Source organism: Marmota flaviventris, chromosome 12, assembly GCF_047511675.1.
Source record: "Marmota flaviventris isolate mMarFla1 chromosome 12, mMarFla1.hap1, whole genome shotgun sequence".
NCBI lineage: Eukaryota > Metazoa > Chordata > Mammalia > Rodentia > Sciuridae > Marmota > Marmota flaviventris.
Window position 1 is genome coordinate 69,675,631 of NC_092509.1, and position 14,937 is coordinate 69,690,567.

General features: G+C 45.9%; 1 protein-coding gene across 1 annotated transcript; it reads right to left on the reverse strand.

Moving 5' to 3' along the window:
- Positions 1–927: 927 nt before the first annotated feature.
- On the reverse strand, positions 928–14,412 carry Atf3 (activating transcription factor 3). Its single transcript, XM_027934730.2, has 4 exons — positions 14,206–14,412; positions 7,722–7,965; positions 3,457–3,564; positions 928–2,388 (listed from the first exon to the last, which is right to left on the reverse strand). Exons 2-4 carry the CDS (start codon positions 7,959–7,961, stop codon positions 2,191–2,193), a joined length of 546 nt encoding a protein of 181 aa, XP_027790531.1. The 5' UTR covers positions 7,962–7,965; positions 14,206–14,412; the 3' UTR covers positions 928–2,190.
- Positions 14,413–14,937: the final 525 nt, after the last annotated feature.

Here is a 14,937-nt window from a genome sequence, read left to right on the forward strand (position 1 = left end):
GGCACCTTTACCCATAACCAGAGGGTAAATGCAGGGGAGTTTTCCCCTCCACCAAGGCAAGCATAAATTATCTAGTGAAAGAAGTGGCGAAAGTACTAACATCAGATGGTTCTCCAAAGATGAGGAACAACCTGATGTACCATTAAATCAGCCAAACTAAGATGCCTTTGTCATAAGTGATAGTCTAAAGGAACCACACATAGTTCAAAGAAGCAGAGGTACCATTCATGTAGACCAATGTCACAGTTAATGACGTCAGCATCTCTTTGGAAAAGAGCCTAGTGAAGAAGAGCCTAGTGAAGGTAGCAGAGTGGCTGATTTTTATTTCTAGTCTGTATTATATGTGTCCAGGCAGTTGCAGAAAATGAGGGTAGAATACCTTTCTCTGAATTATCATACCCATCTTGTCCAGAATTATTCTTTCTTCCTCTCTATCCCCCTTCCCATTCTTTTCTGATCTTTAAAATACATAGTTGTCACATTGTGACACACATTTGGATGTTATAACATATAATTCAAGTGGATACTTTAAGAAGAATGCTGTGGCAGGTCAGTTTTCAAAGGCTCAAGTTGAACAAGAAATGTGTTTTATGCGTTTGTACATTCAGAGAAACTGATGGTTGAGGTACTTATAACTCAGATTTTAAATCTATCTAACTTCTATGTTAGCACCAGTTAACTAGGATAAACTAGGTGCTGTGTTCCAGGGATTATCAATAAGAGATCTGAGGAAGAGGACTGAAAGTCAACTAACCTACCTATTGGAGCCCAAAGACAGAGGAGGAGGACACTTGGATAATATTCAAAACTAATCATCTCCCACAATGAGGAGAAGAGAGGTATGTGTGGCTGGGGTGGGGGTAACCTTTTCAACAACAAAGAATCTAAAACAAAAAACAAAAAAAACCACAGAAACGAGTATAACACTTAACGTTGACCATATCTTGGTTCCAAGATTTATTATATTGACAGGTTAAGGATACTAGGATAAATAATATTTTCTCTTACAGAAAAAAATTGTAATGATACTATTAAGAAGGGTTAAACACTCTGAGGATTTCACAGAAACATCAGAATTTTATCAGACAGTAGCCAGAGTCCTTGTGGGCAGTGTGAGTGACCTCTCGCAGCTGCAAATGCTCTGGGCCAGATTTCTTAAAACAGATACATGACCAAAACAGTGCCATTAACATCCAATAAGGCTAAAGCCTGGGTATCCCCTGGCTTCAAACCTGCGTCTCCACTGATCAGATTTTAACCACAAGGAAAGGAAAATGGAATATTCTTTGGCTCTTCCACTAGAAATAACTCCTGACAAAGTCACTGAGTGGATAGTCCTAACCCTTTGGAAATTGCACTTTCTTTCTGCATTCTTCCTGTGACATTGTAACTGAGCCTGCAACAGAGGACCCACTGTCACGCCCATGGATTTCCCCTTAACACCTGGGTGCCAAGGGGAAAAGGAGGCCTCCTCTTTGACCCAGACCTGCTCTGCTGGCCAAAAGACGACTCTGCTCTCCCGGGGGCTGGCAAGCGCTTCTGGCCACCCGAACATTTTTGTAAGACACTGCCCATGGCGAGGGACCCTCCAGACTCTCAGAAACCAGATCTGAGGAAAACCATGGAAAAGTCACACACCAGTGTTGTACGAAACGAACATCAAAAGAGCATAATGCCTAGTTTTGAAACGAATGCCTTGCACACAGTAATTCCAGGACATAACAGCATATTCTCTAGAAAGCACAACCCTGGCCATTGCACAACTTCAATAAATGTTGTTCTCACTCCATGTCCCCTATGAGCAACAGCGGCAGCTGAAGTGGAGGAGATGGCGCCACTCCACCCATCCAAGGTACAGACTCTTTTGCTTGAATCCTAATGATGGGCATCCTGGTTCTTGTAGAACTCACATGAAAGCAGGCAGGACCCTAATCAGGGGCCATCTGGAACATTTAAGAACAGCCAGTACGTCAAGGCCTAAATCCTGGAGTTGAGGCAAAGGATGCTCTTGCCCTGGTCCAAAGTTCACTCTACAGCAGAGTGGGAAGGCCCTCTCGAGTCACCATGGGCCCTCCTGCCTCAGTGGTTCTCGGCTGCTGGGATTCTAGAGGTGCACAGGAAGTCGGCTTTCCAATGGCTTCAGGGTTTTAGGTGGAAAAGGAGTATTCGATGAGGACTCCCAGTTGCTGCTTAGCTCTGCAGTGTTCCTTCTTTTATCTGTTGGATAAAGAGGTTTCTCTCATCTTCTGGAGTCCGCCCATTCTGAGCCCGGACAATACATGTGGGCCGATGCAGGTTGAGCATGTATATCAAATGCTGCTTCTCATTTTTCAGCTCCTCAATTTGGGCCTTCAGTTCGGCGTTCACACTCTCCAGCTTCTCTGACTCCTGGGGGACAAACAAAAGAGGCATTAGGAAGCGAGACCAGGAAGGGCCAGCCAGGACAGGGTGGCAGTGGGGTGGACCGCTGGGGCACCTCAAGGCTCATGAAGCTGCAAGAAATCTGCAGAGGGAAACATCCCCCGACAAAAATGGAAGAGTGGCACTAGGAATGGGAGAATACAGCCTTTGAACTTGAGGGGCCCCTTTAGAAAAGCCCTGGAGATGCCTCCAAGGTAGGCTGAATGCTACAGTGCTGAAACTGCAATAGGACTAATGATCCAGAGACGAACTATGCATGAGTCCTTGGCCCCATATGTAAGGGCATCTGGACCTGAAAAGCTAGGGAGAAATTCAAGACTCATGGTTCTTGGTCTTTGGTTAAGTCACTGATCTCATGGACAAGTTCATCTCCCCAGAAAAAAAATGGCAACACAAAATTTCCTCATTTCCACCAATACCCTGGAGCCATCTGCAAAACCCTCAGGGACCTGTGGGTTAAGACTCTTCCATGGCCAGTCCACACTTGGGGGAGCAGACACAGCCAATGAAAGGACTGTAGGCACCACGTCTGTTCCACCTGCCCACACAGGCTGCTCCCCTGGTGTTTCCCAAGGTTGCCAGCCCCATGCAGAATTGGCTCAGACCACTGGATGAGCTGGAAGACAGCAGAATTCAGAACCAGATAGAGCCCAAAGAAGCAGTGCAACCAGTGTTTGCAGATTCAGGAAATAACTTGTTTGAAGAGATTAACTTAAGGCTTTTCATAGTGAGCCAAAGGAGAGCGGCAAGTTTCCTTTCTGAGACAATGGGCAGGTGAAGACTCCTTAACTGGGCTGGCATATCCCACAGCCTGGGAGCTGCTGGGCATGTATGGACCAGCCAGGACTCTGGAGTCTGGGGTTTTTAATTCACACACCTGCTTTTTGTGCATCCAAACACTTATCCATTGTTTTAACAGCTCTGCTACTCATTCGACAACTGGCCTTTCTGCTACCAGGAAGACCCTTCCTCTGACAGTGACCTGAGGCTGGTGGGGGACGGAGTGAATGAGCGGGGAAAGCTGGAAGGACTCACTTTCTGCAGGCACTCCGTCTTCTCCTTTTTCTTGTTTCGGCACTTAGCGGCTGCAATCTTATTCCTTTCTCTTCGCCTCTTTTTCCTTTCATCTTCCTCAGGAGCTACCTATAAAATCCAACAGACAGACACATGTTTAATCTCATCATGAAATGCCACCCACCTCAAATACACTGCCTTTTACTGCCAGCAAAGTCTGACAAACTGCCAGGTGCGGTGACGCCCACCTGTAATCTCAGTGCCCCTGGAGGCTGAGGCAGGAGGATTGTGAGTTCAAAGCCAGCCTCAGCAACTTAGCTGAGCCCCTAAGCAACTCAGCAAGACCCTGCCTCTAAATAAAATATTAAAAAATGGGTATGGCTCAGTGGTTAAGCATCTCTGGGTTCAATCCCTGGTACCAAAAAAAAAAAAAAAAAAAAAATCTGGCAAAATGGAAGAGCCCTAATGCAATGGGACTCAAGGATAAATAAATAAATAAAGCCTTAGACTTCAGCCTGAAACCCTTCTACTACACACACACACACACACACACACTTGAGAATGAATAATGAAAACCAAAGTACTAAAATAGAATTATACTGGCAATATTAGTATATTAAAATCTAACCTACTCTAAAAATATCTATGGGTTTTGAAAGAAGATGTTGATATTTAAATTCATAACTATTGGGACTAACTAATCATTTAAAGGAGGACAGTCTATTTGGGAAATACATCCTTTCGCTTAGAACCAGAAACAACCTCAGGATCATCCCCTAGCCACCCTCTCCTGTTGCTTGTTCTTTGATTCAAGACCCAAGGGCAGTTTCTTTTTTTCTTTTTTTTAAAAATATTTATTTTTTAGTTTTCGGCGGACACAACATCTATGTTTGTATGTGGTGCTGAGGATCGAACCCGGGCCGCATGCATGCCAGGCGAGCGTGCTACCGCTTGAGCCACATCCCCAGCCCCCAAGGGCAGTTTCATTCATCTCCATCCTCAGCTGGAGCAGCAGGCACTGCCTTTCTGAAATCAGCAGCTGGTAGAGCTCCTAGACAAAGAGCCCATTCTCAACCAAAGTGCCATGAATCAGCCCATAGCTTAGGTGCTATGTATAGTGGTAAACTAGACCCATCCATCGGTTTAGCCAACAAATACTCACCACCTCCTCCCCTATGCCTCACCCTGAGCCAGCCCTCAGTATCCTGGGAGGAAAAAAACCCTATTCTGCTTTAGGATGTGGTCCTCTGTGGAAGTTCACTCAGACCCTGAATTTGTCCATGGACTGATGAGGAATCGGCATCATTCAGTCACTGAATTGGCTTAGAGACCAAAGTCCAGCTGAGATGGTGAGCTAAACGGGTGACAGTTTAGGCTGTCGATGCCAGACCCTGTCATGTCACTAGTCCCTGCTTTGGACAAAGGAAAAGGCTATAGGAGCTACACCTCAAACCTAGCAGGTCTGGGATGCCATTCACCTCATGACTGACTTGTAACTATTCCTTAGATCTAAACAACATTGACTGCTTGGGCAGAAGGCCTTGCAAAGCCCAAGGGAGAATTATGGGGAGAGGAAAGTCTACTGTTTACATCTGAGTCCCAGAACCACATATTTAGGCTGTAGACTAGACTGGCTTTGAATTCCAGTGTCACCACTTAGTAACCATGAGCAAGTTACTCTTCTGAGCCTGTTTTCTCATTTGTAAAATGGATCAATAATAGTACTTACTTACTATGACCATGATGAGGATTAAATGAGTTAATATATATGAAATGCTTTGCATGGGGCTTAGCTTATACTAAGTGCTATGTAAGCTTTAGTTACTATTATTAATTTCACCATCAATATCTTCCTCAAGATATTGCAATCCTACAGATATTTATTTTGCAACACTGTAGACATTTTGGACAGGTGGAAGAGGATTCACATTTGCTCAGGAGGAAGCTCTTGAAAACAGAGTCACAAACTGTCCAGGATGGAAGAGCTCTCTATGGCCATTCAGTCCAGCTCCCTCATTTTACTAATGAGGAAACTGAGGTATGGAGTGGCCAGTTGAAATGTGCCCAGGAGGCCCCAGGAATCATTTGAGGCTCTCGACCCCCATACCAGTAAGCTACACACAACATAAACCCAGGCATTCCATTCCCTTCCTTCCTGTCACAGCTGCCTTGTTCACCATGTCACCTTTCCAGAGAGGACTGGGATCTGGGAAGCAGACTCATGATGCACAGATACACAGGATGCCTATGGCTTTGATGGGTGTGTCTTATTTGAAGATGGGAATTACTACTCAACCATGTCTGCTGGTGCATTCCCTTTCCAATATGTTAATCTACTTGTCACACTGACCTAAGATCACAAAGTCAAGCAAATACAGAATCAGAGAACTCCCCAAATTTCCTTCCAAGTTTTCTTCCTTTCTCTCCTACTAGTTCGATTTTATCCAGTTATCTCAAATTGTTAAAAAAAAAAAAAAAGAAAGAAAGAAAAACCCACTGCATGACCAATGTAATTCTGCAACCTGTACACTCAGAAAAATGAGAAATTATATCCCATCTGATTCAAATGTATGATGTCAAGATCATTGTACTGTCATGTGTAACTAATTAAAACAAATTTAAAAAATTAAAAATTTAAAAAAAAGAAAAACCCAACGATAGTGTCATCAGACTGAGTGAGCACTGGTAAACGTTGTTTGGGTCCCTCTGAGGCTAACTGGGGACACAGCTAATGCCCCTATGATGCTATATGGCCACAGCATTATAAATATCCTAGCTACCATTCATTGAATGCTATCAGCTAAGCTCTCTGCTGGGCAAGCACTTTACTACTGAGTTACAACCCTAGTCCCAACCTTTTTTAAACTCAGTTCTTCGGGACAGATTCCACTGCCCTTTGCCCTTTGCAGTCATGCCAGTTAAGTAAGCTTGCAATAGTGCCATCTTGCAATCATCATGGGAAGGCCAACAAAATTGCAAGATCCCAGCTCTGACATCATTGAGCCAGCACAGCATCCCCAGCAATCATGTCTCCTTATGTCTGTTATTCCAGGTATCTTATAAAAGGTTGCCAAGTACAGAACAATGCAAGCATCTGAAACAGACATGAACTTAAGCATACACTTGGTACCAAGACTGTAGGCATTGCTATAGGGAAGGGTGGGGCTGGCTACCTGGTCCTTGATTCATTGTCTGAAACCTTAGGTACTGTTAGTGATAAAAAAAGAAATCACCATGCTACATACTTCTTCAGAAAGACTTGATACAGAAGGTGACATCTTCCCAACCCAGGACTTCAATGTCCATATGCTGATACCTTCCAGCTCTATATCTCTACCCCCATACTCCTCAGGACTCCAGGCCCACGTATGCAACTGTCTGCTCCATATCTTCACTGCAGTTAGAACAAAACAGAAGGCAACTCCTGCTTTTGCACCACCTGCCTTCCCTGACTTCCTGCAGCCCCAATTTCAGCAGCAAATGGAAATTCCATTTTTATAGCTGTTCAGGCCAGAACATTCAGAGTCATCCTTGAGTCCTCCTTCTCCCACACTCCCTAACCAATCTATCAGTAAAGCAGATTTATCTCCAAGTCAGATCCAGAATCCAAACACTTCTCAGCAGCTGCACCATTCCCTCCTGACGCAGGCCCTCCTTCACTGACCTGGGAGGCTGTCACTGTCTCATTTCTTCACACCCCACCTTGCCCTTACCACCCACTCAACAGAATAACCAGGGAAATCTTTTAAAATATGTCAGAATATATGACTCCTCTGCACAGAAACCTGTGCAATGGCTTCCCATTTCACTCTGGGCACAAGGCTATATCTACACAGCAGTCTATAAGGCCCAACATGATCTGCCCCTATTTCCCCTCCCCCACCACTCCACCCTGCCACACAGCCCACCTGGCATTGACCATGCTCCTCACTGGTGCTTTCTCTCTTTTGCCAGATTGTCACAGTATCTTCCCCTCAAGTCCCTGCACAAAGGCCACCTTAGTGCCTCCATCTCTGCCCTTCTAATTTATAATTTAAAACAACAACCCCATCCTTCCCCACTCCCCCGTTCCCTTTTCTGCCTTTCCCTTTGCACCTGTCTCATGCTCTGCATTTGATTTATCTATTTCACGTTATTGGTCGACAGTAGAAGATAAGCTCCCTGGGAGCAGCAGTTTTGCTTTATTCCCAACTCTAGCCACGCCCCCCCCCCCCCCAGAGAATGCGCAGCATGTAGTGAATGTGCCCAAAACGTATGCAAGAATGAACACGTGTGGTAGAACCCACCTCAGCTTTTGTGACTGACATCTCCAGGGGTCTGTCGCTGACGGTGACTGACTCCAGTGCAGAGGACATCCGATGACAGAGGTGCTTGTTCTGGATGGCAAACCTCAGCTCTTCCTTGACAAAGGGTGTCAGGTTAGCAAAATCCTCAAATACCAGTGACCCAGGAGGGGACAGGCAGGGGACGATGGCGGAGGCACTGACTTCCGAGGCAGAGACCTGGCCTGGGTGTTGAAGCATCATTTTGCTGAAAGACACATTGAAACCCAAACTGCTTCAGGGGTTCTGGGGCATGGGATCAAGTTCTCCCCACCTATGACCCCCCAACACCAGAGCCCGGCCCACTCCCTGAGGAAAGTCCCATTAGCCGTCAGGCTTCTGTTTTGTTTTCATTTCATGCCATTCTCATTTTGAGTAAAACAGGTTCTTAAAATACACAGCTCAGTGACGTGGATAAAATGCCTAATTGAAGTTTATAAGGGTTGACATTTCAAGCTATTCTGAACTCTTCCAAGAGTTATTAGTTTTGGCTGGTGTGCACATATGCAAATGTAGCCTTAGTCCTGAAAGAGGAAGAACATCTTAAAAAAAAAAAAATCAGACCATTTTTGTAATCCTATGTTCAGTCTCTTTTCAAAAAGAAACTTGGAAGGCACCTGAAGTCAGTATGAATCTACCAGTGAGTGGAAGTAAAAGCAAGAAGTGGGGCACATTAGATTTAGCAAATCTATGGTTAAAACTTTTCCCCAGGAAGTTGGATCCAAATAATGGGAATGAGGAAGGTAACTATAGCTGGGTGTGTTTCTTTGCTCCAGTCCTTGGCAGCAGGTGGTGATGGCCAGGATTCAAGTCACAAGGGAACAAGTAGCTCCTTCTTAATATTAAGGTCAGCAAAAGACCTCAGAGTGAGGAAAAGTCAGGAGCTAAGATCTGGACACTTGTATGGAGGTGTCGTTGAACCCTGAGGTATAGGGAAAGACCTGGGCTGGGGGTGGAGGGGGTCCTAGAATTGGCTCCAGCATTAAGGAACAGGTAACTTGGGTCAGTCACTTCAACTCTTCATCTGGTGAATGGTCAAGAGCTGCTCCAGAGCTGGGAGGAGTCTGCTGTTTACTCCATCCCACAGCCTAGTCCAGCAGTGCCTGATGGGAGGGACACTGTCCAACTGAATAAATGAGAGGGGGATGGAGTAGTCAAATCAAATGGTCCCATCCACCTGTGTCATTCTATATTGGGTCAGGGAACCCAAAGGGATAACAAAAGGAAAATAAAGGGTAGAAATAGCCATGGTTCCATGATCCCAATCCCCTGTAAGTCCCTGCCTGTTGTGAACTCCCCTGCAGAGGGTTCTCAGGAGCAAGGAGTAGTATGAGGACTATCTGGGCAGGCAGTCCCAAGGAGCAACCCTCTCAATCCAGGGATCTGTGGTCATTAGCCCAGCCCAGCCAGACAGGAAGCCCCTCGGCAAATCTCTAACTCTGAAGGAGTATCTCCTTCATTCCAGACCTCATGTGCCTTATGTCATTTAGTCCTTATGAGAACCCAGTGGGTTTAGTCCCAGCCCCAAATTATACATGAGTAAACTGAGTTTTAGACCAACTAATTTGCTTGAAGTCATGGAGGTATTATAGAGCAGTGTCAGAATTTGGAATTAGGTTTGTTTGGCCCTAGAACTCATTCCCACAATGTATACACTGCAAAACCGAATATTGCACTATGTTGCAAAAACATGCATATTATTTTACATTGCAAAAACAAACTGGGTGTGGTGGCACATGCCTGTAATCCCAGCAATTTGAAAGGCTGAGGCAGGAGGATCACCAAGTTCAAGGCCAGCCTCACAGCTTAGTGAGGCCCTAAGCAACTTAGTGAGATCTCGTCTCAGAATACAAAATAAAAAGGGCTGGGGATGTGGCTCAGTGGTTAAGCACCCCTGGGTTCAATCCCCAGTACCCCCAAACAAACAAAAATCAAAGGAATTTGGGGTGGGGAAAGGGCAGGTGACAGGCCTGGAACTGAAACAAGAGAAGGGAGGAATAAATTGCTGATCTTTATATATCAGGGTACATACTTAACTGCTGCCTAAATTATAGAACTTACACTTAAATGGGCTTTTCTGTTCACAAAATTTCCAGACTGGGATCAGGAAATCAAGATGTGAGACCACATAGTATATCTCCACTGTACCTCTTAATGGCTTTCTCCTCTGTAAGAGGGGGCTAATAACTATTACCCGAGTCATTTTCACCAGGTTTCCAGGAGTCTTTCTAGCCCAAGGCCAGCTCTTTGGCTGGCACTCTGTGAGGTACACGTGGAAGGGTGGCTGGTCACCATCTTTATCTGAAAGGTTTCTGATTAAAACACCCCAACCTCTAATTCCTACTGGAGATCTGAGATACAAGGCAAGAATTCCATACCAATGAATGTTACCATGGACTAGTCAAAGAAACCCAGGAAATATAATTCTTCTCCAGAGCTTCAAAACTAAAGTTCTTCTCTTACTTAATCCTATAATCTTAAAATACTGGGAGGATACTTCTTGGACAGATGATAGACTCTAAGCTTCTGAAGCCAGAGGCTTAGGATTCTCCCATGCATTCCTCCTATTAAAAATCCAATAGTTCAGGGATGGAATTTGGAGCTACCACTGGGCTGGCTTTGTTTGGAGGACCGGATGGATCCCTTCTCCAGGGAGGCTTGAATTCCACTGCAGTTGAGTGTGTGTTATCTTGCCACCCAGCTAAGTTTATTAATGAGCCCTCAGGGCTTGGGGGTCTGCTGTTTGAAACTTTCTCTCTTTCTTAGCAGTCCTAATGAAATAAACTGAAGGTCAGTGGTGTGGAATGTTTTTATAAAAAGCATTGGGCGGGCTGACTTGGGGACAGAAATGAGTTGCAAAAATGTTGAGCTTTTCTGAACATAAAGAATTTGTAAAGATTTAGGCTTTCTCTGCACTAGGCTAAAGCTGAGCTTATTGGGGGTACTTTCTAGTTTGTCCTTCACTCAGTCTCTTGTGGTGATTTAGCTTAGACTCTGGTTGTGTTCCCAACAAAGAAAATGAAATTAAATCTTCAGACAATTTTTAGAAAATTGAAGCCCTTTAACATCCCCTTCATTGAAGAGAAAAACTATGTTTGGGGGACTTTAGATGATCTGAGTTAACTTTCTACATTGATAATAAAATTGCTTAGATCTGATACAAAAGAACTTGTTTCCAATCAGAAAGCATGTCATATCATTGCGAGTTTCATCATTTTCAAGAAAGTGAAACTTCACTTGTGTATTTCTTTAACTGGAAATTCAGCTCCTAGATTTTTATTTCCTGGTAGCTACACAGTGAATTTTCACTTTTAATTTTCATTTCTTTCCACCAAGCACTCCTTGCTAACCAACTTACCGTAGTAAGAAGCCAATATTGATCTTTCAATATTGGTCTTTCTCCCAGCCTATTTGAAGGCTTAAGGTGTAAGGCTGAGCTTCAGGGTCAGAGACAACATTTCCAAAACTCTCTCTACCACTCACAAGATGAGTACCTATATACCAACAAGCCACTGAGGATTTCTGGGTCTCAGTCTCCTCATCTATAAAATGAGATCAAGTCTGCCTGCACCAGTTCTCTCAAAGGGCTGTCAAGAAGAGCACACGAGGGGCTGGGGATATAGCTCAGTTGGTAGAGTACTTGTCTTGCATGCACACACATTATTACTGTGACTCCACTGTCCCATTTCAGGTTAGCCCTATTTATTAGTCAGGAATTAACTGGAACCCTTGAGAATTTCAGGTCAGCCACAGCCTCTTGTGTACTTTGATTAACCCCCAGGTTCCTAAGACACCAGGTAAATTCCACCACCACCACCCCCATTTGCTGACACAAACATTCTCCACTGGTGTTACATACTTGAGAGATTACCAATTCTCATACACAAAACCATTTGTTCTGTGGTGTCCTGGCTATACTCTTCTTCCTCCCTTGGCTGGGCAAAACTTGGAGACACTGACCCTGTTCCATGCCCAGTCAATTTTTAAAAGTTAGAAATCAAGGGCTGTATCTAGTGGGAATCATAAAATGCCCAATATTAGAGTCATGTAGGTGAGATCCTCATTTTGTAATTAAAGTACATTGAGGCTCAGGAAGGTCATAAAGCTGGAGATTGGCCCAGTCAATGTCAAGTTGCTGACACCCACCCACTACTCATTTTGCTCCATCAGAAAAGGGATCCATCACTTAGATAAACCAGGGAGATAACCAGAGAATAAAATCAGTAGCCAGGTAGATGAGGGATCAACATGTACCAGAGAGGAGACTTTGACAGGACTAAGACAGGGAGGGATTACAGAAGAAAAGGCCATAAAGAAGAGAGGAATTATGCAGTGATAAGGATGAAGAGGGAGAGGAAGAGAGAAGCTGGGCTATGACAGGAAGGACATAGCTGCCACCTGTGCTGGGTGCTGTATTTCATCCACACTGGGGCCTGGGCACCTGTTTTCTTTACTGACTCTGAAACCACCCAGGCACTAACTGCAACCCCCACCTCACTGAGGATACCCTCAAAGCAAGAGCTTCTATGTTGTAGCATTATCCTACAACAAATGTTAGATGCAAAACTAGATGGGCAGTAGTACCAATTTCCTCTTCATCTTAAGTTGAGGAGACAAGATTCCCAAACAGAAGATGTGATTGTTATCCACATTGAAATAGATACATTGGGAGAACACTCAGATTATTTAGCCAATTCTTTTTCTGGCTCTCCCAATGATTTGGCAACTCCTTTATTTGTAAGAAAGCATATGTGATAGAGGCAGGTATGGTGGTGCACTCCTGTGATTCCAGCCACTCTGGAGTCTGAGGTAAGAAGATCACAAGTTGGAGGTCAGCCTTTGCAATTTAGCAAGACCCTGTCTCAAAAATAAAAATAAAAATGTTAAAAAAAAAAAAAAGGCACTAAGGATATAGCTCAATGGTAAATGCCCCTGGTCCAAAAAAAAAAAAAAAAAAAAAAAAAATAGTAGGTGTAATCTTTGTACTTAATGAAACTAAGGAGGAAAAATAGGAGGAAAGGAAGTAAGTAAATGAGAGATGAAAATGGGGATCCGGCCGCAATTGGGAGGCTGAGGTGGGAGGATCATGAATTCAAAGGCAGACTCAGCAAATGTGAGGTGCTAAGCAACTCAGTGAGACCCTATCTCTAAATAAAATACAAAGTAGGGCTGAGGATGTGGCTTAATGGTTGAGTGCCCGCGAGTTCAACCCCGGTAACCAATAAAGAAAATGGGGGCTGGAGGCAAAGGAGACCCAATGGGAATAAAGCTGGGGACCAACAGAGATGCCACATAGAGAATCTCCCCTTTCTCCCAAGGTCTCAGAGACGAGCCAGTGATGTTACAGCCCTCCTCATTCAAGTTCCTTCGCTGGCCCCTTTTTTTCAGTTACACCACTCTAAAATCTGAAAATCTTCAGCCAGAAAGGACCTTGAAGATAATCTGATCCAATCACCACATCTTGCTCTTAAATTGGCAGGAAGGGTCGGTGGTATCTATGTGCTCATTATTTCCCGACCCGGGACACCGAAGCTCAAGGACAGAAAGTGCAGTATAAGCTCTAACAGTCCTGGCACTAGATCACAATCATTCTCTTAAATATCCGTACAACTGACTCCACACTATCGCTTCCCCCGATGGTGGATCTCCATGAGCGCAAAACAGAAAAGTCGGAAAACTCAAAGGAAAAGTTTGAGCGAGAATCACAGGTACTAGAGAAAAGACCATGAGACTGGAAAAGGAAGTCCCAGGCCCAGGAGCCCGACACCAATCGGTGTTCCGAGTTCTCTCCGCCTTCCGCCCTAAGACAGCGCAGCACCGAGGCTCTCACCAGCTCCAAACTTATTCTAACTTTCGCTCTGGGCTCCCTATGCGATCCTACCTCCAAAGGCTTGGGTATGCACAGGATGACCCCCAGCGGCCGTTTCCACTATCCTGGCTCACCCACCCCTACCCCATTCATTCCTCTCTGTGCCTGCGGCAGCGCTTCCAAGAGCCCTCAGCGATCGCACTTCCCTGTAGACTTGGAAAAGATCAGTTCCAAGTAGCCGTGCTCCGACAAGTGAGGAAAGGAGCGGGACTGCGAGCCAGATCGCCTGGGTCACCCCCGTACACCACCACCCACCCGCCCCTCGCCCTTTGGCAGTTGAGGGCCGAGAGGCGTTCCCAAGACGGTTTGAGCAGGCGCCCGATCTCCTCCTCCACCCGAAATCTTTCGCGCCCCAAGTCAAAAAGAGAAAGTTCTTTCACTTTTCGAGAAACTTTCTGAAACACTGAGGAGCAGCAGTGGCAGCCGTGAAATTCAAACAGAGTTACTTTTGCAGTCGAAAACTAGGGGCGCGGGTCAGGGATTGGCGTAGATTTCTGGCAATTGATTACGAGGGGGACGCGAAAGGAATGAAATCTAACCACCCTCGCCGCGTTCATTCACTCAGCTTCCAGCTCTCACCTCCAGTCTCCGCTCGTGACGGCCAGGGTCCGGCTGTTTTTCTGTCCGGCGGTCAGTTGAGCACCGAGGACTCAGCCGGCGCGCGGGCTGGCGGGTGGGCTCCGGCTGCGGCGCAGGGAGAGAGCTGTGTAGTGCGCGCTTCGCGGAGTGCGACTGTGGCTTGGAGCGCGTTGCATCACCCCTTTTATAGCTCTCCCGCTGGCAGCTTGCTGGTCTACTCTGGGTTACCAGTCTAGGCTGACGTAATGCTATTAATAGCTTCCCGGGAGAACCAGCAGAACTGAGCAAAGGAGGAGGGCTAGAGGAGGGACCAAGGCGGGGCGAAGTGTGGCTGGAGGGCGGGGGTGTGGGGGGTGAAGCTGGTGATGCAAGCTCTGGGAGGAGCCTGCCTCTGTGCGTTCACCGGTCCTCTCACGCCTGGGACACACACCCGCCCGCCCTCTTTCTCCATATCAGGTCAGGAGCCGCCTGGGCGGGCCGCCAGATGTGCTTACTCGCGGCTGCGTGTTCCAGGCATGAGCCAATGGTGCCCAAGCCAGCGGCATGACTCCACCGCTTTGGCATCTCTCCCTCCGCTAGTTTTGGGGGAATGGTGGGGAGGCGGATCCTGGCCGCAACCCAGACTAGGTGAGTCTGGGAAGCGGGCACGACCTTTCTCTAAAATGCATGGTCATTTTCTGGAGTTTCAAGAAAGACGCGCCCCGCCCCCCCCCCCCCCCAACCACCACTAGA

What these genes read in the sequence shown, in the direction of transcription:
- Atf3 (XM_027934730.2), bottom strand. Translation starts at nt 7,961, where the DNA reads ATGATGCTTCAACACCCAGGCCAGGTCTCTGCCTCGGAAGTCAGTGCC. An exon ending in TGTCAGTCACAAAAGCTGAG is followed by an intron (nt 3,565 to 7,721) that starts GTGGGTTCTACC and finishes TGGATTTTATAG; the next exon opens with GTAGCTCCTGAGGAAGATGA. An exon ending in AGACGGAGTGCCTGCAGAAA is followed by an intron (nt 2,389 to 3,456) that starts GTGAGTCCTTCC and finishes TTTGTCCCCCAG; the next exon opens with GAGTCAGAGAAGCTGGAGAG.